At 34.7% G+C, this 22,615-nt stretch overlaps 1 protein-coding gene across 3 annotated transcripts in view; it reads right to left on the reverse strand.

The window, feature by feature from the left end:
- SDCCAG8 (SHH signaling and ciliogenesis regulator SDCCAG8) overlaps positions 1 to 22,615 on the reverse strand; it is a 116,573-nt gene that overhangs the window by 85,450 nt on the left and 8,508 nt on the right. For 2 of the 3 annotated variants that reach the window (XM_075043176.1, XM_075043177.1), the window contains exons 2-11: positions 20,072 to 20,251; positions 19,882 to 19,964; positions 14,775 to 14,888; positions 14,240 to 14,365; positions 13,800 to 13,940; positions 12,367 to 12,431; positions 9,819 to 10,007; positions 7,563 to 7,701; positions 4,282 to 4,434; positions 1,611 to 1,745 (exon numbers count right to left, since the gene is read on the reverse strand). In XM_075043176.1, coding sequence (XP_074899277.1) covers positions 1,611 to 1,745; positions 4,282 to 4,434; positions 7,563 to 7,701; positions 9,819 to 10,007; positions 12,367 to 12,431; positions 13,800 to 13,940; positions 14,240 to 14,365; positions 14,775 to 14,888; positions 19,882 to 19,964; positions 20,072 to 20,251 — 1,325 coding nt within the window. Of the gene's footprint in view, positions 1 to 1,610; positions 1,746 to 4,281; positions 4,435 to 7,562; positions 7,702 to 9,818; positions 10,008 to 12,366; positions 12,432 to 13,799; positions 13,941 to 14,239; positions 14,366 to 14,774; positions 14,889 to 19,881; positions 19,965 to 20,071; positions 20,252 to 22,379; positions 22,475 to 22,615 lie in introns of all 3 variants that reach the window. The other variant, XM_075043178.1, reaches the window with a different exon arrangement.

Here is a 22,615-nt window from a genome sequence, read left to right on the forward strand (position 1 = left end):
AATCAGCAGATGGTGCTGTCCTAATAATGGATTTTTCAGTCTCCTCATAGTTCAGAATGAAGGAAAAAGATTCTCACTCCAAACTTTTTTCTTCTGGTGCATGCAGAAAAAAATATTTCACATAAAACTCAAAAGGAAAAATGTTGTTATTTGCTGTTATTAATAATGGCAAACCGAGTTTGGAAATGAGGGGTCAGATTCAGAAACAGACATAGATGTCACTTACATAGCCAATGAAAAACGTCAGGGTCATGCACATAGTCCTGACAGCTCAATGGTCAGGACGTTCCTCCAGGATGTTTGAGACTCCTCAATTCAGAACAGGGACACAAATGCAGTTTTCCAGTCTCTCAGGACAGTGCAGTGAAAACACAGCATAGAGACTGGAACCACAGTGTCACTCTCCTGAGAGATTGCTTCAAATCGGTAGGCTATAAAATTGTTCTTTCCAGACCAATGGATATTTATACCTACTACCTCTTTCCCCGCCTCCCTGCCCCTGTAAGTGGTGCTAGTCATCTGTGAACCCAGTCTGAAAAACCAAAGGTGTGTTTCAGAAATGGTAAACCAAGCCATTCTGACATTCTTAAAATGCTCCCTCATTTGTTCTTCAGCTGTAATTGAATTAAATTTTTTAGTAAGTTTGGATGACTTTTTCCTGTAAATTTTCTGCAATACTTTCATCTATTTCTACCAGCAGAGAAAGCAGAGGAAGACAGGAACTGTTGAAAACTTCTCCAGAAGTCTCTAGCAGCCTAAAGAATTAATTGCCCCCAAAACCTTGTAATTAACAACTGAGAAGGTAGGATTGGCCCTAGGATTATTGGTAAGGTATACAGGCATTTCAAGAGGTTGTAACAAATTTGAATTCTCAGATTGTCTATTCTATAGAAATTTAGCATCCTCTCATCTTCATGAAGCTGAAGTTAAGAAATAACAAGTGAATGATGAAAACTAAGCTAATAAAAATAATCACTTTAAAAATGTGTCATCTCCCAGCATAAATTTTGGATAGCAATTGTTTTTTCTTTCTCGTGTTATGACCCAAATTAAGGCTCTAATAGATTGAGAAACGTGCAAAATAAAGCACCCAGAAGCAATACACATACATAGATAGATGTTATGCTGTAATTCTTAACTAGAAGAAAGATCTCTTTGTAAAAGGCATACCATCAATATTAATGAATAAAGCAGTACACCACATACAAATTCTACAGGAAAGTACTTGAAAACCAGTGATTTGATACAGCTCCATTTATTTTAGCACTGCATGTCCCAGAGGTAGCAATTACAGGACAGGGCTGAATACTATGTTGTCTCACTCATATAAAATGCAATTTTTAATGAAACACTGGATTGCAGTTTTAAATAGTCTGCATATTCTGCAAGGTAGAAAGGTTAGCTTTTGCATCACAAGGTGACTTGGCAGACTGAAAAAGTTATCTTTTTACTTGTAAAACTGTGCCTCTGGGATATTCAGATGAAGTTTACATTTATCACATGTTCTTTACCAATACAGAAGAAAACGCAGAACAAAAAAAATTCTCATCTTTCAAGTCACGATGATAAGGAAAACCAAGCTCAATACTCATTTATATAAATGTGCCTACCTTATTCATCTCCATTTCATGAGATGCAAGCTGATGTTGTGATTCTTCTAACTGGTTAACTAGAGAGTTCTTTTCCCTGGTAATTCTCTCTACTTGAGCCTCCAACATGGCCACATTCTCAGACATGGACATCACCTGCAAAAAGCTCGAGAACATTGTAATGATGCAATTTGACCAACCACAGATCTAAATCTTGTGGGACTTTCTCCTTGAAAGCAACTGCATGTAGCCAAAATACATAGCATTAAAAATATAATAAAAAATATATACAATAAAAATATAATAAAAATATAAATTAAAAATGTAACAATATGACTAAATGATTTTAACAATATGTTTGTTATTTTTAATTCATTTATCATACACTAGTTTATTTGAAACTTTTCATCAACCAGACTAGTCTCCAGGACTTGTTAGTATGGACAAAGTGTCAGAAGCAGCTGGTTGCATTAGCCTTCCAGCTGCAAGAGCACTACTTAACACCTTCTTATCCATTCTTATGTAGATTGGTTTAAACCAAAGCACATTCCCCCAGCTAAAGAAAACTGTTATTGCAACCACAGATCTTAAATTAATTTTCAAGTTCAGAAAACATTTCAGCACTACAGATCAAAGCATGATGTTGTACAAAACCCATATAGAAATAGTGTTAAAAATTCTAATGTAATTCAGATCAAATCTTGCTGAATGTTAAAAAAATGTAACAATAAAACAGAGACAGTGACCCTTCAGCTATTTGGCCCTGAAGCTTACTAATATAAGTGGAAATAATGGTGTCTGACAGTTCTAGGTTAACTTACAGGAATTCAAAGCTAAATCTAGAGGATTATATATTCATAACTATTTTTCACTCATTATACATCCACCTGATTCATGTATCATGCCAATTCTCCCCTTCAAACAAATCACTCCATAAAGTAAGCGATAAAATATTCATATCGAGGTTGACTTGATGCACAGTATACCATTTCTACCATCTCATAACCCGCAAATATAAAAGTAGTTAATCATACGTAGGCATAAGTCATGCATATAGCTCATAGTTTTCTACAAAGTCATCCCAAATCTTTAATTACCATGCATGACATCATCATAGTGCCACTATATGTTAATATGTATGTAGGATTTAAAAAAAGGACTACAACTACTCAAAGTGGGAATCAGTTCCAGTAAAACACATCTCAGTGGGTGATGAAATACAAAGTAATGTGATGACATGGAGTGAATTATTCTACCAAAAAAAAGGTATGAAATGCTTGTCTAATAGGCTGTATTTTGGAGTGCATACTCTGCTCTACAGCAAATCTGTAACTAAACAACTAAATGCATAAGAGGGATAATTTCCAATAGATAGCAAGGAGTCAAACAAGGAATTGCTTAATAATGTCTCATTGTCTCCAGTGTGAGGTTAATTTTTTTTTTATTTCAGTTACCCTGGCAACAGATTTCTGATGATCACTTACAACAGTTCACTTTCTTACATATCACCTAGCCCCTATCACTGTGCTTAATTCCTGTTTTAGTATCTGGAACTGGAGTCAAAGGCTTTGACCTCCTGTAGCAGCTTCAGAACATTATTTCACCATCTCATAATACCAGAAATACAACCACATCAGTTCCTTGTTTATGTTAGTAGCTTTCCAGCCATTTCACAACCACCACCACTGCTAAAGAACTTCCTCTTTCTTAAACACTCAAGTAGTTTACCCTGTTCAGTCTGTGCTCTCCAGATTTTATAAACGGTATGGCTTATTTCCAAAAGGAGTCCCAAATATGGAAAAAGCCTACAATCAGAAGAGAAATTCACTATATTGTTTCCAAACCTCCACCAGAAAATGGTTGAAGAGGCTGCACATCAAACAAGCATAAAACCACTAATTCATGGAGCATTTCTCTCTCTACTCTTCTTCCCATTTTTTTCTCCAATCTCCTTAGAAGTGCCTCCTCTGTCACGTCTCACAGGCTTACTGCTGTTAGCATGAGGTTTCCTCTGTAGATTCTATTGGGCAGAAAACCCTTATGTTTTATACTCAAATTACACTAGCATCTCGAAGTCTAAAACAAGGTTATCAAGGCTCTGTTGCAATGGTCACAGTATAAATGATGAGACAGATTCTGTCTCAGGGAGTTTATAAACATCAGTAAAAGTGAGAAAAGAGATTCCAACACATTTCTGCAGGTGGGCAAATTAAGCATATGGTAAGATTACTCTGAAAAAAAAACATATTAGAATGCAAATACCATATTGTAACATTAATATATATGTGTTTGTAAGCTCAAAGTAACAAAGAATCCTAAATTTAACATGCCAAGTCCACAAGTTAGCACAACTTAAACAGTAATCTTTATAAGAAGCTAGGTACAAACCTTGCATCACATATTACTTAATCCTTTCCTACTTGGACAAAGTGCATTAGAAAATATTATGCAAACTAAAATAAAGTGCGTAACATCAATAACTTAGTATTTATCTAGTGACATAGCACAAACTCATTATTCAGACACAAAGGATCACTTTCTCTACCACTGCTTTAAAGCAATGGTGGAAGTGATGTACTGAGCTCTCAAATCGAAAACTGAAACAAAATGAAAGACAAGCAAACAGCAAGTTTAAGGAGGACGATACACTCATTTTAATACACAAATAGAAAAAAAAACAAACAACTCATACCATTGCTGCCAAGTCCTCCCTTTCCTTCTTCATTTCTTCCCGCAGTGCTTCTTTTTCATCAGTCCTCTTACGTAGCTGTGCAGCTAACTCCCTTTCAAGACGATTCTTCTGCCGTTCCATCTCACTTTTCAGCTGCTCACACTGGACTAGAGCCTAGAAAAAAACTATTTATTTTAAGTGGAAGAAACCTAAAATTTTAAACAAACATGGTATTTATCTAATGCCTTCAGAGAAACCCAATTTGCTATTAGAAAGGCCATCTTCTGGTTTTTTACATAGTTATTATAATGTTTATACATACCCTACTGTGTTAACATCTAGAATAGGACTAACAAATTGAAAACAAATGTATATGTTTGTATGTACATACATGCCCTACTGTAATTTAGAAATCTAATTGCTTTTAGGAGTCACAGCAATGATGGAAACATTTTTCAAAGTGTATTTTCCAAACAGGTAGCTGGTCTTCTAAAACTAAGATGATTATTTGCCTTGCATTTAAAATTCCTGCATAGCTGAAGGAAAAATAAATAAATAAATAATGTATGCACTTCCACTCACTATCCCCCATGAAATGAATTACTGACTGCAGAAGGCTAAGAAGAAACCTGGAAGAAGTAAATAAAGATACAAAGAAACAATTTTATTATTTTTTTTTTTTAGTTTCAGGTTTGTCAAATAAAGAAGATTAATTCTACTGAAAACTCATAAATGTCCTGCTTAATTAATAAGTGTTAAAATACAGGTTATAGATGTGTTTTCTATCAAACTAAACATAAGTTCATATGGAAGAAGCACAGTAGACACTATCTTCCAAAAAAAACTAGGAGAAAAAAAAAAAATCTATCAATTTATGGTAATATATCCCTGCCGAAAGGATAGGAGTTGAGTGTTATGTCAGTTTAAATCAGAAACACGCTACTCCATTAAAAGTAAATCGAAGCATTCAAAGCACCCTAAAGGCAGCTTGCTAGGCCAGGAATAAACTAGATTTCATTTCATCCTTTCACTGATACTCAGCATATCCTATTTCAAGGAAGCTAAAGTAACTCCCTTTTAGGAATCCTACCTTATTACCCTTTATTGTCCAATTAGGGTTTTTTTAAACTACTTATTTTTCTTTTACTCAAAGCCAACCCCCTATATGCAATTTCCTTGGTGTTGGGCTGTTCATGATGGAAGCACATTAAACCGTGATTTTTAGAGAATTCTCTAACAGTCTCCATTAGGTTTATGTCAATTCTGTGGGACCCTCCTCAGGGTCGCTTTCCTATCATAAGTCTACCTCGGTGAGGGAATCCCTCTGTTGTTGCCATGAATCCTTTTCTGTAGGAATGTATCATCAGCTTCAGCAAACAATTGTCTGAATAAGACTGCTGTAGTTTCGTAGACATGTAAAACAATGCAACTCTAGAAGAAATAAGTTGCAAGAAGAAATCTGTATTTTGTTAGCTCCACCATTCTAACAATTACTCTTCTATGACATTTATGTTGAAAATGCATTCCTGGATTTGCTTCATCTGTGGAAGTTTAACCTTACCAGATCTCCTCCTTGCTCTATGTAAGAGGCAAGTGGCCACAAACTATAGAGACAACCGTAAGACAAGAAAAAATGGTGGGTTTAAATGATAAGCACCTGAGGTTGCTTAAGACTTTAAGACACCTGAGGTCTTGACTTTCTGTCAAGAGGGTGATGAAATTACAATTATAGCATTTGGAAGCCCAAAGTGTTAACTCCTCACTTTACTTATGTGGGCTGGTCTATCGGATTCCATGGTAATTACGAAGAAAAACAACACTTTACCTTACGAGTACAATAGGACTGGGAAAATAAAGGATGGTTTGTACTTACCAAGAGAAATACCAGTACATATAAAAATGCTAAATTAATGCAGCATAAGTAAAAGATTTCTTCCTGATCCTTCATATTACAACAGTTCTTGAGCACGGAAAAAACAGACTACTATTGAGTCTTGTATACCAATAGCACTTCACGTTTCCTCGCTGCAGTGAAGAGGGTGGCCAGTAGAGACCCTAGGAAGCTGCTTTCTTTATGTGGCAGAAATAGAATAGGTACGGAGACCCATTTTATTAAAGGTTCTACTAGTTTGTCTTGCTAAGTTTTATTCTTAGGCCACATTTGTAACATGAGCTACACTGAGTAAGAATTTATAGGGATTTTCTTTTTAAATACTAAAATAAAGATTTCCAACACCAAATGAAAAAAGAGGAAGATCAGATAACTTCACTTTATTGCACAGAGGAGGAAAAGTATTTTGTGCAGTTTTAAATAGCAGTAAGTGAATAACATTTCTATCAGACAACTGTAGAACCCACGCCCAAAAAAGTAAATGAGTAAGCAATTTAAAAATTCAGCCCCTCGGGGACAGGTTGTAACAGGCTCACAGGGATTCTCTCTTTGTTCAGTAAAAAACAAGGACCTGTAGTACTCTGAAGTTAAATTTAACATGTACATAGGATTGCCAACTCTCATTGTTTTTTTCCCTACTAACTATAATTAAAGACCCTACACACATTAGGGTCTGTTACAGTATTAGATGAATAACCAATTTGATCAACAGAACAATTACATCAATCTTGTCCACTATTAAAACCAACAGTATTTCATTAAAAAGAAAAAAACCACAAACCAACCTCTCTCAGTTGCACAGTAATTCACTAATAATACAGTAGATGTCACTAAATATCAAGGAAATAAGTTAGGAAATAATTAGGTTGATTGTATATAGTAACTAGGGCTAACACAAGCATTAAATCAAAACTGGTTTTATCATTATTATTTACATAACACCTAAAGCTTCCTGTAGGTAGCATCGGACAGGACTTCTCATCTTCAAAGAGTTCTGTTAGCTAATCAGCTCTTGCACTGCACTCATCTGAGGCAAAAGAGTTGTTTGTAAGCATTCTAAATATTCTTTCCAGAATAGCTCAGAAATGTGATATGAGAATTATCCTCTTACATGTCATGAATGCCTTTGAAAATTCTACCATTCAGTTTCTATCACCTAGCTCTGAAACTACGTCAGAATTTAAATGATGGCCTAAGAAGGCAACACACCCTACAGTCTTGATGAGAATTTAAGAACAAATACAGAGTTCATGTTACTGCTCAAACAGTCACACAGTGCAATCCTTTTAAATCTACTACATCATATCAACATGTGGTAAGTCTTATGCGTATTCTCTCATTAGCATGAAAACAAATTAATATTTGCAGTAGATCTGAATACTGAAAAGCTCTTGTTTCTTAATAAATTTACCTTTGTTTTTTCTAAATTGGCCTCTTCTGCCATTTGCAGAGCTCGTTTAACTTGCTCACAAGCATTAGATTCTCTTTGCTGCATCTCTTTCATGTTTCGTCTCAGTGAAACAAGTGCATCCATCAAGTCATCTCTTTCTCTGCATATAAAGAAAAAACCAGATATTTCTTCTGTATCTTTTCTCAAGAGAAAAAAACCCCAACAGGTATATCAAATATAAAATGTTAACAGATAAAAGACATAAGGGTGGTAAATGAAGCAAGACTAAAACCAGCATGGGTTAAGAGTGAAAGACAGCATACTGCTAGCTTGGCAGATATTAAAAATACCATTTGCTTGATGACCAGTCTTTCACTTCAGAAGGATTGTCCATCAGTGCAACTGCCAGTAATGACAGCACAGCTCAAGTCATATATTGGAGCTGAGCAACATTCTGTTGGCATTACTAAATGGAGATCCATGCTAAAAAAACAAACAATAAAAAAAAAGGTACGTTTCTGAAAAAACAGGTCGAAGCAATATGAAGTTACACTGTCATTAAACGTAAAATAGGGAGAAAAAAATAAAAAGAAGGATTAGGTTCAAGAAGTAATTCAGATCACTAAGTACATCAAATGAAAATCAATGGTGCTTTGCTGCAAACTGGAACTAAACTAAACAATAAGACTTCTGGATTCTACATCTCCTCTGAACTTTTGTTAACTAAGAAACTGAGATCTATACCAAACGGTGAAGCACAGTCAGTAAAACCGTAATACTTAATTTCACCTTTTTCTTATTTTGATATGTTGAAAGCTTTTAAATTAAGAGTATAATTATCTGTGTTTTAGGTGCAACTAGAGATTCTGGCTGAAAACTGTTGTGTTTGGTTTTTATTTTTTTCTTCCTGTTGTGTGGAATGGTAACCCAGTTGTATTTGCCAGAGCACTAAGAGTCATATTTTGAATTTTGTTTCAACAAGATTTGGAGGAAGTCCCTTTGAAAATCCCTACTGAAATAACTTTGTTTTTAATAAGTTGTATCACAGGAAGATGGAGTGTTCAGATTTCGTTAAATCTCAAACTGAAATAATAGTTCGAGAAAGATAAATAGGTCAGCTCAAATCTTTTATTTCAAACTGCACTATAATACAAGATGACAAGAATTTACGGATTTATAGTTTGTTCATATTTTCCAGTGTCTGTGACAAGTAATTACTTTTCTTACGAAAGTAGATTTTGACACATGACTTTTCAGCAACAGAGAGCTTTCCCAGAAAATTCTTGGACTTGACAATAGAAAAATACATAAATCCTGGCAACAGTCATCTAATGAGTAGAGATAATATCCATTTGACAGACTATATGTACTATGTCCCTTCAGCCTTCTTGCTTCTAACTGACCCATTACCTCATCTCTAGCAGGCTCATTCTAAAACTTGAGAAATCCTAAGAAGCTTCAGATATCTGACAATAAATAGATGTCTGTTTAACAAACTTTGAGAAAGCTGCAGTATCTTATCATTATTAGCAGCAAGTAGAAAGGGAGAGCTTTTTGAAGATGATTGACTAGCAGAATTTCTTAAGAAAAAAACATTTTAATGCTGTTGGGATTTCTGAATTATATATATTATATTCAGCCTGTATAGCTGTTTTTGTTTAAATCATTTAAATAAAATCTACAATTAAAAAAAGGCTGCAGCAAATAATTTCATTTATTTTTAACGAAAGGAACTTTTTTCCCTGACTTCTTGTAGTTAGGGAGGAGCAATGCAAACTATCCCAAACACCTGGCCTACTAAGCCAATACAAGGGGAAAAAAAAAAAAAAAATTTACCCTGCTGATGTACCCTAAAAGTTCTCCAAATGTAAGGATAATAAAGTGGAACCAGAAAAACTTCCAACTACAGAAAAATAAGGGACTTCTGCAGGAAATAATCAAAATACACAGACTTCTGTAATACTTGTTCTGACAGAGTGAAGGCTTTGTTTGCACAAAAAATGCAGGAAACAGACTATCAACAGTCTGATTATCTGGACAGCCCAAGGTATCATAATTACAAGATAATAACTAACATTCTTTCCTAGTTGAAATAAGCAGCAAAACTATCATGGATTTCAAAGTGGTTGGGATCACAGCATTATAACTTCAACGTGGGAGTCCAATGTTCCGTAAGTGCACATCTCTCTATGAATGCAATCTAACACATTGAGACTTACATGGTTTAATGTACGCAACTGTACTTTCAGTGACAAAGTAAGTACCACCCAAACCTACTTTGTTACCCTCTCGATGGTCTGCATGTGAACATTAGAATGAGTCTGTGCAAGAACTGCCTCATGTTGTGCACATTTCAGACATAGACCACCAACTCGGCTAGAATTTGTGGCTGAAACGAGTGACTTCTGGTATTTTAGCCTTCCTTCCAAATCTTTGCATATCTTCTGAGATTCTGAAAGGTCTTTTCTAGAAAAGAAGAAATTAAAAATATTTTAAAAAATAAAATTTATAAAATTATAATTTATGAAAATTATTAAAATTATAAAATATTTTTATAAATATAAATTATAGTCTAAAATAAATTATTGACATTATTAAAATTATTAAAATTATAAAATATTTTCTATACAATTATAAAACTATTGTGCAATCAAACATTTCTACTAGTTATATTTACATGCAATATATAATTACAGATGTAATCTAAGAACTATAAGAATCCCTATAATGAACATTATTTTACACATTTCAGTAGCCTAAGGAAGACTTTAACAGAGAAATAGTAGTTGAACTGCCCAATCAAAATTTTTAATAAACAAAAAAAAATTATATTAATTTGTTCCCTCCCTCTGTAGTATCAGAACATAGTGAAGTTACACAGAAGATTATTACATAAAACTTGTAGGCTTACATATTGTCTGAACAGAGTAAAAGATTCATTAGCAAGAAACACTATCAGCTGTACAAATATTTCAATACCCTATCTAACATTTTCTCTATTGCTCTTACTAACAATATCACTAACTTCACATTTCTTCTCTACTCTCAAATTAACTGTAAAGTTACAATATATGGTAAAGTAAAAGTCCCTTATGCTCCCTAGACAAAATCCAGATGTATTCAGCACATTCGCTCTGATCCAGTGATACACACAAACTTCAGGTCAACCACATCTCCAGAAAAACAGCGGTTTTTACTTTTAAGTTTTTTACTTGTTTCCAAAATTTTTACCAGGTGCTCTGAAGAATTTTCTCCAGAATTTCCAAGCATCTGTCAGGCCAGAGAGAGCACAAGCGGTAGGAATGCTGACTTCAGGAAGTTCCAGACAAATGCACACTGTGCACATATAAATCAATTTGACAAACTGTGCAACAAATCCAAAGCTTTTGGTTTGTTATGCAGGCCATCTGGGCAGCATACACGTAGTAAGTCTGACACATTCTGGTTGCATTGGATTTACCGCGCACATGATATATATGCTGCATGCATGTTTATTTCCATCTGGGAAGTCTTCTGTGCACTTTTTCCAATTTTAGTAGTTGGTCTATTAAATATAATCCACTATAACCTGAACAGAATTTGCTCTGCGTATATCCTTAGACAGTCATGGTACAACAGACCTATTGTTGGGAAATCTTGGACAAAAATCAGCGAGTCCTGCGTAAATTCATGCTTAAAATTAAAACCAAGGATAGTCCCACTGAAAGCAATATAATTTCTCACTTTAATTAAAATTTAGCAAGTGCTCAAGTGCTTTGCAGAACTTAAAGTTTGAAAGATCATGCCCCCTAGGAGAAATCAAGAGGCTGAATAAAGTACTTGTGGAAATTTTCAGGCTATTTCAGCCTCCAATTTTTATTTCTGAGTGTATATATAACACTTCATGCCAAGCTGGGGAGGGGTGGGGGAAGAATTGGATTACGTAACTGAAATTTAAGATCCTCCTTCACTTTCACTAGCACAATTGGCTTTGCACGTTTAAGATTTCACCGCTGCAGAGGGCATATTTCAACTTGCCTCCCTACCAGTGGGAGGTATACACACACACACACAAGTCTAGAATTTTCAGATATATGAAACCACAATTTATTTAGAGAAAACCACAATTAAACAGATTCAGCAGCAGTATCATGAATGCAGGTGTAAAGGGGGAAGTTTACTGCTGAAAACCAAATCGTAAAGTGATTGTGTCCACCTCTGTCTATAGTTTGCTACCTATTCAAATCTTTGATATTTTGAGGATTACATGAGGACTTATTTTCAGGTATTTTTGTGTTTAAAGATATGCAGGTTACATGACTGGAAACACTGCCTGCATGCTTCAAAACTATGTTTTCCTGCTCCAAAATCTTTATGTGGCCTAAACTAGTTGGATGCTTAAGATTTCTAAAACTCGTGATATAAAATATTAGTAGAAGAAAGCAAATTATGGAAAGGCTCACACAAGTTAAATTTTTAACTTCTTTTTTCTTTGATTGGTCTACCCTAGCAGACATGATATTTCTATAAAGAAAAAGGGTAAAAAGGATAAAGACATTTTATATCAAGTTGTAATTTCTATAAATACAATAGTTCAACTGAATGTATAAAATTTCTATATTGCTAATGTTGCTATATAGCAGCTGTACATTCAATTTTGCTACATTTATATTTGAGAAAACTTCATGTAAAACCAGCTTTCAGGGACACTACCAGAAAACACGACGTTCAGACATTAAGGTATTCTCTTACTTAAATTCAGAATGGTTCATGTTGTCATGAAGTGATAATTTATTAACAATAATTTTAAGAAAAATTAAGAAAAAAAATAAACATTTCACTTTACCTTAGAGACTGTATTTGAGCATCAAGGATATTGACTTTTTCTTGATAAAGAAGTTTTAGTTTCTCCTGTAGAAAAGATGGGAGAAAAGAATTGTCTTTTGCTTTCTTCATAATATTGTCTTTACAAATAAATCTAGACATTAGCTACATTCATTCTTTTCCCTCGAAGATATAAAGTTGTTGAAACACTAGAGTCAGAGAAATCTAAATATTTCACACTTGTGAAAGTCTACAAAATGAACAAAATGTATTTCTATACATCTTGCCAGATCCTCATATGGTAAATTGCTTCAGCTCCAACTGAAGCCCTCTACAATGATTTACACAAATTGATGATCTTGGCTCGAGTTTGCTCTTACTCTCCCACAAGTCAGCAGAAATAAAAAAGGAATTCTTCAGAATTTCAAGTAGACAGGCTATTTATTTACAACACAGTGAGTTACTCTTATTACCTGGTGAAGAACTAGGTATATAAATCAACCACACCAATGTTAAATACAATGGTGATAACGAAACTGATAAAGCACCAGAAATTTAGCTCGCTATGATGCTTAGAAAGAAGTCACGATCAGTATGATTCTCTTGCTTTAAATATGGCAGATGAAGTAAAAGTGCAATTACTGTAAAAACTAGCTTTCAAACAACTGCAGGCATTAGGGATCACTGAAGACGTTTTCAGCTCTAAATGATGCACAAAACCAACAAAAATATATTTCACTGGGAAAAATTAATAAATACATATAATTATCTTGAAGAATTAAAGTACCCTTTAAATTCCTCACTATGCATATGCACATGAATAAAAAACTTCAAAGTTTTCAGTTAACCATGTTTTTCTCAAAAGATAGCAATGCTACCCCATTAATTTAGAGGAAAAAAAATTAAGAATCTTTTCCCGAACTAATAATACAGGATAGAGACAACGTCATCTCTCAATCACTAGGGCTTCTCTGTATCTCTAAAAGCACAGAATGTGTAATTCAGCTTAGGGAAAACAGGCTGCACAAAGCTACTTTTGTACCTTACTGAGCCTGGGCTGCTCCAGGAGCAGAAAGACTCATTGCAAAAGAGCTTGCCTGGAGGGCTACCTAAATTACACCAGCCGCACCTACTCTTGCGTTGTGTTACTGCTAAGAATCTCCAAAGTACAGCGGAGCAATCACTGACAGGACATTCTCAAAACAAGGCTTATCTCTGGGAAGTCAACATCTGCCGATACAACCTGCGATCTGTATCTAACTGGATAATAATATTAATTAGGGTATAATATGAAGATGAGGTTTAAGAGAATAAAATTTGATCTCAGATTAAGGTTCAGCCAACCAAAACTCCTCCTGTATGTCTGTTACAAAATTAACCATCAGAACTGCAGCAACAACAAAGCACTGAAAGGTTCTGCAAAGGTACGCCTCTGCAAAGAAAGTTAATACCAACCAGTTCTACAGCCCATTTTTCTGTTTCTCCAACAGCTGCTGTAACAAAAGCCTGATCTTTGTTACGTACTGGTGATGAGGTGACAGGCTGACGTGTGCTACAGTCATTACCACCTACAGCCCAGGAGTTCTGAGTATTTGCCTAAAATAAAAAAAAAATCAGTGCTTCAGTTATAATTATGTAGGCTGTTTTTTTAAACAAATGTTATATAAGTATTGAATCTTATAATTTTCATTACAGTAGAATATAAGAACGAATAAACAAGTTAAATAGGTTGGCAACCTACAATAAAGATGTTAACCACAGAAATCCATGTTTACAAACTCTCATTAAATTTTGACTAAAATTCAGTTTGCGGATAACCATTTATATAGCCTTCCTTAAAAACAGTCAGGTCCCTGAACACTGATCAAAACAACAACAGAAAAATAAAAACTTACCGAGGCATCTAAAAGAGTTTGTTCTTTCAACATATGTTCCGCAGTTAGGAATTTCAGTTTCTGATGGAGTTCCTCATTTTCAAGTACAACTACTTGCACTTGCTCTTTCATCCCAGACAATTCCTCCTACAGGATACAGGAACTGCATGTAAAAGGTTCTTTGAGATGGCTATCAACATTTAAATACATCTTGAGACCAAAAGTCTAGATTAACCTTCTCAACTATTTTAACCCTTTTAGAGAGAATAAGAATACTCAAAAGACATATTTCACATTTTTGTAGCTTGAATTTCCATATAACCTCTTAAAAATTGCTTATTTCTATTTGTGATAGGACATAAAATGTCTTTGAAGACCCTTAAACACTACACAGGCACCAAGATGCATGGTAAGGCTCAGTATCTACTGAACTGCATTTGGCTCAGTTTTGGTCATTACAACAATCAATCTCAAGACTAAGTATAAGTTGTTTTTAAAGGAATTCTTCATATTTAGGGGACTAGGGTTTTAGTAGGTGAAATATGTTGTCCAATACCTTGCAAAACTTCACTTCTGCTTCTAAATGGTTAATGTACTGTGACTGATCGTTGATTATAGGAACGAGATCAGAAAGGGCTGGTAAGTCTACGGTCGTAGCTTCTGGGGGTTTCTGAAAGAAGTAAGAATAGCATGTGTTATTTTCCAGTTTTCCATTTATTGCAATAAGAAGTTGCTTGCACATAGAATACTATGTACACTTAATAAGAAGTCACCAAGTATACTAGATGATGAGGAAAGGAGAACCAGTAAGAACTTAAACTCTTCAATATAAAAAGTATGTCACTTCTGTCAAAATGTACAGCTGTTTGATTAAGCACATCTATAAAGCAGGATTAAATCCTATCCACAAACCGATTTGTACATGAAATTCATACTGCTATTTAAGTGTATCAGCCACTTTAGACAAATGTAAGGGGGTATCATCTTCTCTGTGAAATGAATATAAAAATCCCTTGAATTTTAATGAGTTGTGGATATGCATCAAAGGCAACTCCTCTAAATGTTCATTAACAATTGCTCCAGAAACACAACTATGTCTGCAATTTTAATACCTCCACAGAAACACAGAAAATGTGTAATAGATATTACATTTATCAAAGAACTTGATTCTTGGTATTTTAAAAGACAATTCTAAAAAAAACTGAAGACCCTATAAATAGGTAAAATTTTTGATAGCCTCACAAATAACTAGTTAAAGAAGGTAATGAAGGGAATCCTTGCCCATTCAAGATAAACAATTGCATATCTGCCTGGCTTGGCAAAATTTAAACAGGGATTAAACTTTTTACAAAATGTGAAAAACACAAGCACTATAACTTTACAGCATTTACTCCTAAGAATACAGTACAGATAAAGAATGTAAGTAAATATTACTAAAATGCCCTTATAATCATAAATTAAATAGTTTCCTGAAAACTACAGCCTCTCTTTGATCCTATTAGCAACAAACAGTCCTTGTCAGTCTAATAAGAAGGACTTATTTAGAGTGGATATAACAAATATTTTTTATAGTATAATAATGTATTTAGTTCTAATGAAGCATAACATACTTTAAAATAATTTTAATGGAGTAACAGTATTAAGCATAAATACATTACTTTGCAATAAAAGTGCCTTTGAATAATCAGAAAAATATTTAATGGAGTCTCTACTTTCAAATTTAAATAAATCAGCTACTATCAGATCCTCACTCGTCCTCTTTATGTATTTCAATACTGGTTTACTACTTTAGTTTGATATTCCAATATTGCAAATTTCATCTATTGAAAGAACTAAGTACAGCCTAAAGCCAGTTGACATATATATACAAACTATCTTAATTCCTGAACCTAAAAGAAAGTATATCAATGCAAGGCACAATATTTTGTTGGTTTTTTTTTAAATAATTAAGACAGTCAAACTGGGACACGCCTCTAAGAAGGGCATATATCCTCTTATACAAAAGATGTCTGTGTTTTTCACCAATTTAGTGAACAGTTTTACTCACATTTGTAAAAGGATAAATCCCCCTTCTTTGTATTCTTTTCTGGTAAGGATACAAAATTCACACAGAGTTGTTATTGGGTCCTCTCAAGAGGAACAACAGGCACATTTCTAGCATTAGTTCACTATTCTGGATGAAAGCGAGCACCTTTATGCTGATCCCTAGCTAGTTTTGAAACTGATACAATTCTAACATCTGTGATCTCAGGTCAGAAACACATCTTTCTGTGCAAAAATATTCCATGATATCGTTCTCAAATAAAGACTTAAAGTCTTAAAGATTATAGAAATTTTCAGGAACAAACTGAACAGTTGGACTCCTAAATGTCCTAAAAGATTCAGAAACCTACATCTTTGTTTTTAAATATTATTTTTTAAAAATTCACCACTCAAAAAACCCCAAAACCCCAAACTAAGCTGTTAATGGCTAGCTCTTACATCCACTAGTTATCTTTTTGGCAGAACCTGTAGATAAATTACCAAGATTCCCTGTTCAACCTTTGAAGAAAAAGATAAAATCCACTAACCAGGGTGAGGGGAAGGTTTCTAGCAACAAAAACCTTCCTATAAAATTATACCCAATATAATTATTGCCTGTATTAAAATGGGGGACTCAAGAAATCTGGAACTACGATGGTGGAGACAAATGGGGGGTTTTCCAGAACCATCGAGAAAAACATTTAAAGAACGGACTCTGAATTTGCAATGTATTCCACCTGGCTCAGCGCACGTAAGTTCGATGTTCTATTGACTCAGAATTCACCTTGCTTTCAAGTCTGTTAATCTCAACTACTTTATGAAGTTTTTAAAAAGTGAATCACACTTGTTAAAGTATATATAATATAGTGCCAATAATATTTGTAACTCATCGCTCTGTTCCTCTGGCTCCTATTCATCCCTCCCTCTTTCCTGAAAGTGTAATAGACACCTTGCAGTTGAGACCTCCAGCTGCCTCCCTGAAAAGATTACACCACAGCAGCGTTCGAAAATGTGGAAAACTCTATTTCTATTCAAATTATTGTTCACTGAAAAACAGTGCTAATGTTTAACTTGAGAAACATTGGTGTAATGTATACAAGAGTGCTAAAAATGGTTTCACTAAAAAGAAAATAACACATAATATATTTTCCCAACAGAAAAAGAACAGAGGACTTCTTAACACAACTTTACTAACTCATAGCACTGTCACTGGGATATTTCTTTATTTAGAAGACTCTACCTGCCCTTTCATGGGGCCAATGCCTGGTAGATCATTTGTGATTTCTTTCTTTCTACTTTTTTAACTACACAATTGTTATCAATTAATTATAAATTAATGTGGGAATTTTTCATTAATATTCTGATAATATGTGTTACAGGATGAAAGAACAGAGGTCAGGAGAAGCATATATTTAAAGTAGGCCAAATATTAATATCAGACCTAAAAGCCACATCTGATCAGTATGAATTACCAAACATTTATGCCCAAGTCTCAGAAATGCTGTTCACATTTACATTCTTAACATTGAAAAGTTTACCATAAAAACACAAGGGTTTATAAAATACATCACCTTTAGAGGCTAGCATTCTACACAGTGACAAATAGTTTTCCCAACATCCCAAATAATTTGGCCCACCTTTTACTTTTCCAGAACGCCTCAAATTTCAAACCTCTAAACCCCAGAATTAGAGACACTCCTGCTGGCAGTCTTAAATCTGCTGCCCTGTAAACTGGCAAGAAACAACGGGAATCAGTCACAGGAACTCCAGCTATAACAACAGTGTCAGGAACCCGGGCTGGGTGCAGTTGGGTTAGCCAAGACCCAGCTTGTAGAACTGCAGTTGTTGTATGAAGCAACCTTACTGGGCCTTGACCTCAGGAAATGAGGTAAAAAGCAAAAGGAAAATCTCTGCCCAACCATCTGGGTGTAATCAAAGAAAAGACATACTCATTTGATGTCTATTGCAACTTTTATCAAAGAGCAAGAGAAGGGAATATTGTTAAGACAATGTTATTTATACATATGAAATGTTGTAAAGCTTACTAAAAAGTATACTTTCTGTGAAATACTATATTTAGCTACAGGACACGTCATCTACTATTCAGCAGTCATCAGGTATTTCAGTATAATTGAAAGCAAAAGGTTAAGGTTACTCATAATATAAGTTTGGTTTCTTTGACCTTTGGGGAATCTGATTCTTCTTACAGAGGAAGCACTTCTTCAATGTCCAGCAAACCACCAGACAAGCTTGTATTTTATGAGGGTTTAGGGTTTTTTGGTGTGTGTGCACTTTTGTACTTCCACATTTTTTGAGCTTTACATTTGGTTATCTTCAGAACACTTTCATATCCTGGTTAGCAAGCAGATGGAGGACATTCGAAAAGGAGAATGAAGCCACCACTTCAAAGAATCCCTCTCACTGGAAACTTCAAGAGGAAGAAATGGGACAATGCCCTATCAATACAGTAAAATCCCATCTTTTCCGTTTATTCCTCCATCCTTTAATCCATTCCCTGAAAGCACTATCACATTTCTTAGAAAGAGTATCCCGTTTTCTTAATTTTTCCACTGTCCTAAAATGTCCCAATACAAGTAGAAAATTTTGACAAAGATGGATTAAAAGATGCTTTCCCTCCCCTCCAAGGGCTAAATACAAATTGATACTGATTCATGTCATGTCAAGATCAAGCAATGATGCACCATTCCCTTGAGCTACAAAACACTAATTCCATCCTGCACCATTATGAAGCAAAAGTACCTGGCAGGACAATCAGACTAAACTCGTGGATTTTAGAACGCTCAGAAAAGTTGAACTTTAAATAAAATTTCTCAATGTCAGAACAGTAGAGCTAAGCTCATTGCACAGGCTCAAAGCAACACAGCATGAATATAGGCTTTAGATCATTCTGCTGCTACCTCAACTTTGATAGCAAAGAGCTGCTTGTCTTGCTTAGTACAAACCAAAAGTAGTCAGTGGAAGCCATCAAAAGATAAAACTGGAAAAATGCCTTTGAATTATTTTCCTATAGGGATACTAGTATCTAGCAGTTGCTCTGTAACCGAACTGTTCATTGCACATACTTTGGTGCAGTTCTGCTGCAAGAAGGCTAAATCTGAGAAGCCCATGTAAGGGTGTAAACTAACTTTGACAGAGACCACTACATTTTGGCAGAGTGCTACAAACCTGTTGTTATATGAACATCTCTAATCCTCTAAAAAAAAAAGGCATAGTTACAGCAGAAGAGGGCCTTTGAGCATCCTTAAAGTACAGTCAAAGGAAAACAGAGGCTGCTTTTACAGAAATTTGTCCATGTAGTCGATCCCAACTGTTTCCAAAACAAAAAGGATGATCTTTTGGTGGAAAGAAAAAGATGAGAAAGCTGAAAGCAGTGTGGACTGTGACTCACATTGCATGGTCAACAAAAGAGAGGAAAAGTCTAAATCCTGTATTATAGATTTCTTTTTTTTCTGCTATGGTCTTAAGCATACCAAGTTCTGGCCATAGCCTCAGCAATCTCCTGTATTTCAGCACATAAAAATGATTCACTGCTTCTTTTTCTTCCTGGATACTAGAAAATTCATCTCATCACGCATGCCATTCATTCAAACAACACACAAAAGAAACAAGAAGAAACATACAGAGAATGACATCTTCCTCCTTGACGGAGAGACTTCACTTTCCATTCTTTCTTGATGTTGCAACAAAATCTTAAGTTGATTAACTAGGAAGAAATAAAAAACATTATAACCAAAAAGTGTTTACTTTTTTCATTGAAATTAGTATCGTTTCTAACAATTTTTAAACCATTTGCTTTCAGAGTAATCTTACCTGCATGACTGTGCTGCAGTTCCTGCCAGGCTGCATTCCCACTGTCATCACTGCCCCTGTCCACATCATCAATCTCCTTCTCCACAGAGGACTGGTCAAATCCAACTTCACCCTCACCCTTTGCAAACTGTCTTTCCTCCAAGGCATATTTCAGTTGATGGATGCTTTCACTAGCACGCTCTGAAAAAAATCATATCATTAGCCACAATAAACAACATAAAAGAAAGTATTTACTGACTGATATTTTAAATTTGCTAAAAAATAGGAGAACTAAAAGTATTCAGCAACTGTCTAGCTTGACTACTTGACCTACACTCAGCCACCGGAAGCAATTACTTAATGCAAACAGCCAAAACAACTACTGTTTGTCACAATTTGCAGAAAAAATATTTACTACATTTTCAAAGAAGCAGCTATAAATAGCATCTTGGCCTGTCAATACATTAGGACTCTGCAGCAGCACAAATAATAATATACCCTAAAATATTTTCTAGCATACGCAGCTTCAATACTTTTCTATGAACCTAAAGCTCATGCTATATTTCATACAGCGTGCAGGATTAGGCACCGAGAACAGTATTTTTGAATTCTAATGATGCCACCACAAATGACAAAGCAATGTACAGCACAACTAAAAAATAGTGAGTAAATGAAGTAAAAATTCAGCAAATCGAGCCAACATAAAACAGTGATTAAAAAAAGACCCATGACTTCAGAACAAGTGTGAAAAATAAATAACAACACTCATTATTCTGGGGAAAAAAAAACCCAAAACAACAAAAAAACCCTCCTTCCAGATAAATATAAATATTTTTATGAACTCTTTCAAGAACTAACTGACTTACTGGACAGTGATATAGTAATGGTCTTTTCTCATTTTGAATATATTTTTTCCTATATTCCTTTTTAAATTTTTTTTTAAAATTTGATTCAGCTGACTTCATAAAAATAAAAAACTTTCCAATCATAAATGCCATATCACTCTGATACAGCTAACATTTCCAATATGCCAGTAAAGAAACTTGAGAGATTTGCAGCTGAGAGATGACAACTGGATTAGGAATCAGAAAATACGGGCTTGGTTTTAGATAATGATACTTCTAGTTCACACTGTAGGACTTCACGCAGCTCACTTATTACTTCTTTCTTTCAACTGCCTATGTACAAAGGGAGATGAGTATTTCATTTCCCTTCCCTTTAAGCAGTGTATATACTAACTAGAAAAGACAGAGTAGTAACCTAAGTAGTATGGCTTTATGCAATGTTCAACAAAGCAGGATCTCTAGGTTCTACTGTAACACCAGGGGAACCAAGAAAATGACCCATACATCAGTCACAGAGCACACAACGCTCAGTGAGACAGTCCTCCATCATGATTCACAACCACTTTAATCAGGAATATAAGAAGAACTGTTTCTTTCCTGCTTGTCCAAAGTAATGCCACAGTCATTTGTGACTACCAGTCAATACTACCCTGAACCAGAAAAGTTTCATTTATAGTTAACTGTTATTAATGATTTAAAACAAAACAAACCCCTACAATCTCAAAAACTTACTTGAATTTCAGAAACATAAAATCATAGCTATTTTCTTGATTTAGCCCTGAATTCTTTGCAAGGTTATTCTCCCCTAGGACTACTGCATATGGAACATTTAGGCATAAATGCCTGCAGAACAGGAATTTCATTATTGTGAGACAAAGCTTTTAAGTTAACACCTTTCACAGGAGCAACTGCTGCAACTAGAAAAATGGCAAGGTCTCCAGCACACATCCTTCATTTATTTTTACATGTTTCTAATCTGTAAATTGATGTGATACATAAATTACTAACTGAAAATATTTGTTTCTCATAGGCAAAAAAAAGCTTAAAAAATAATTACAGTTAAGCATTTTGTAGGTAGAATTCAGAAGACATGCCTCAGAGTATAATATATGCTGCTGGTTACAAATGTTAATAGCTCCTTTCTTCCAAATGGAAAGGTGAATAGCAGTTCAAGTCGGAGAACAAAAGCAAGATATGCATTTCTGCCTTCATTTTATCTCTTTTTCAAATTCACATCATCTTGACTGAAGTTGGGAAATCGATTTTTTTCCCCACTGTAATGGTTTTGGGAAATCGATTTTTTTCCCCACTGTAATGGTTTTCACAGTCCTTTTCGGTCTTTTTCTCTGCTAGGTTGTAAATTACCAATAGCTTATGTAATATAAATACCCCCCTCAGAAAAGCATTATATTTAAGAATATGGTTCTCCGTCCACTGTGCCAGCCATCACTCACTTTTTAGCAATGCTAGTTTTTAATAACAACCTGATCAGTTTCTTTAATCTTCTCTCAGCACTTATTTTTAAAGCCCAGTCATCTTATGATTCGCATCACCTCTTTTGATTTTCGGGTACTCCATCCTTTAACAAAGTTAAGATAAAAGAAGACATAAAAAGCACATTTTAAATAGTCATAATTTATTATAATAAACCCAAATACAATTCACAAGGCAATGACTCAAAAAAAGAGGTTTAGGTCAAATATTTCTCTATTGGCATATT

The sequence above is a fragment of the Buteo buteo genome, chromosome 12 (genome assembly GCF_964188355.1).
Source record: "Buteo buteo chromosome 12, bButBut1.hap1.1, whole genome shotgun sequence".
NCBI classification, from domain to species: Eukaryota; Metazoa; Chordata; class Aves; order Accipitriformes; family Accipitridae; genus Buteo; species Buteo buteo.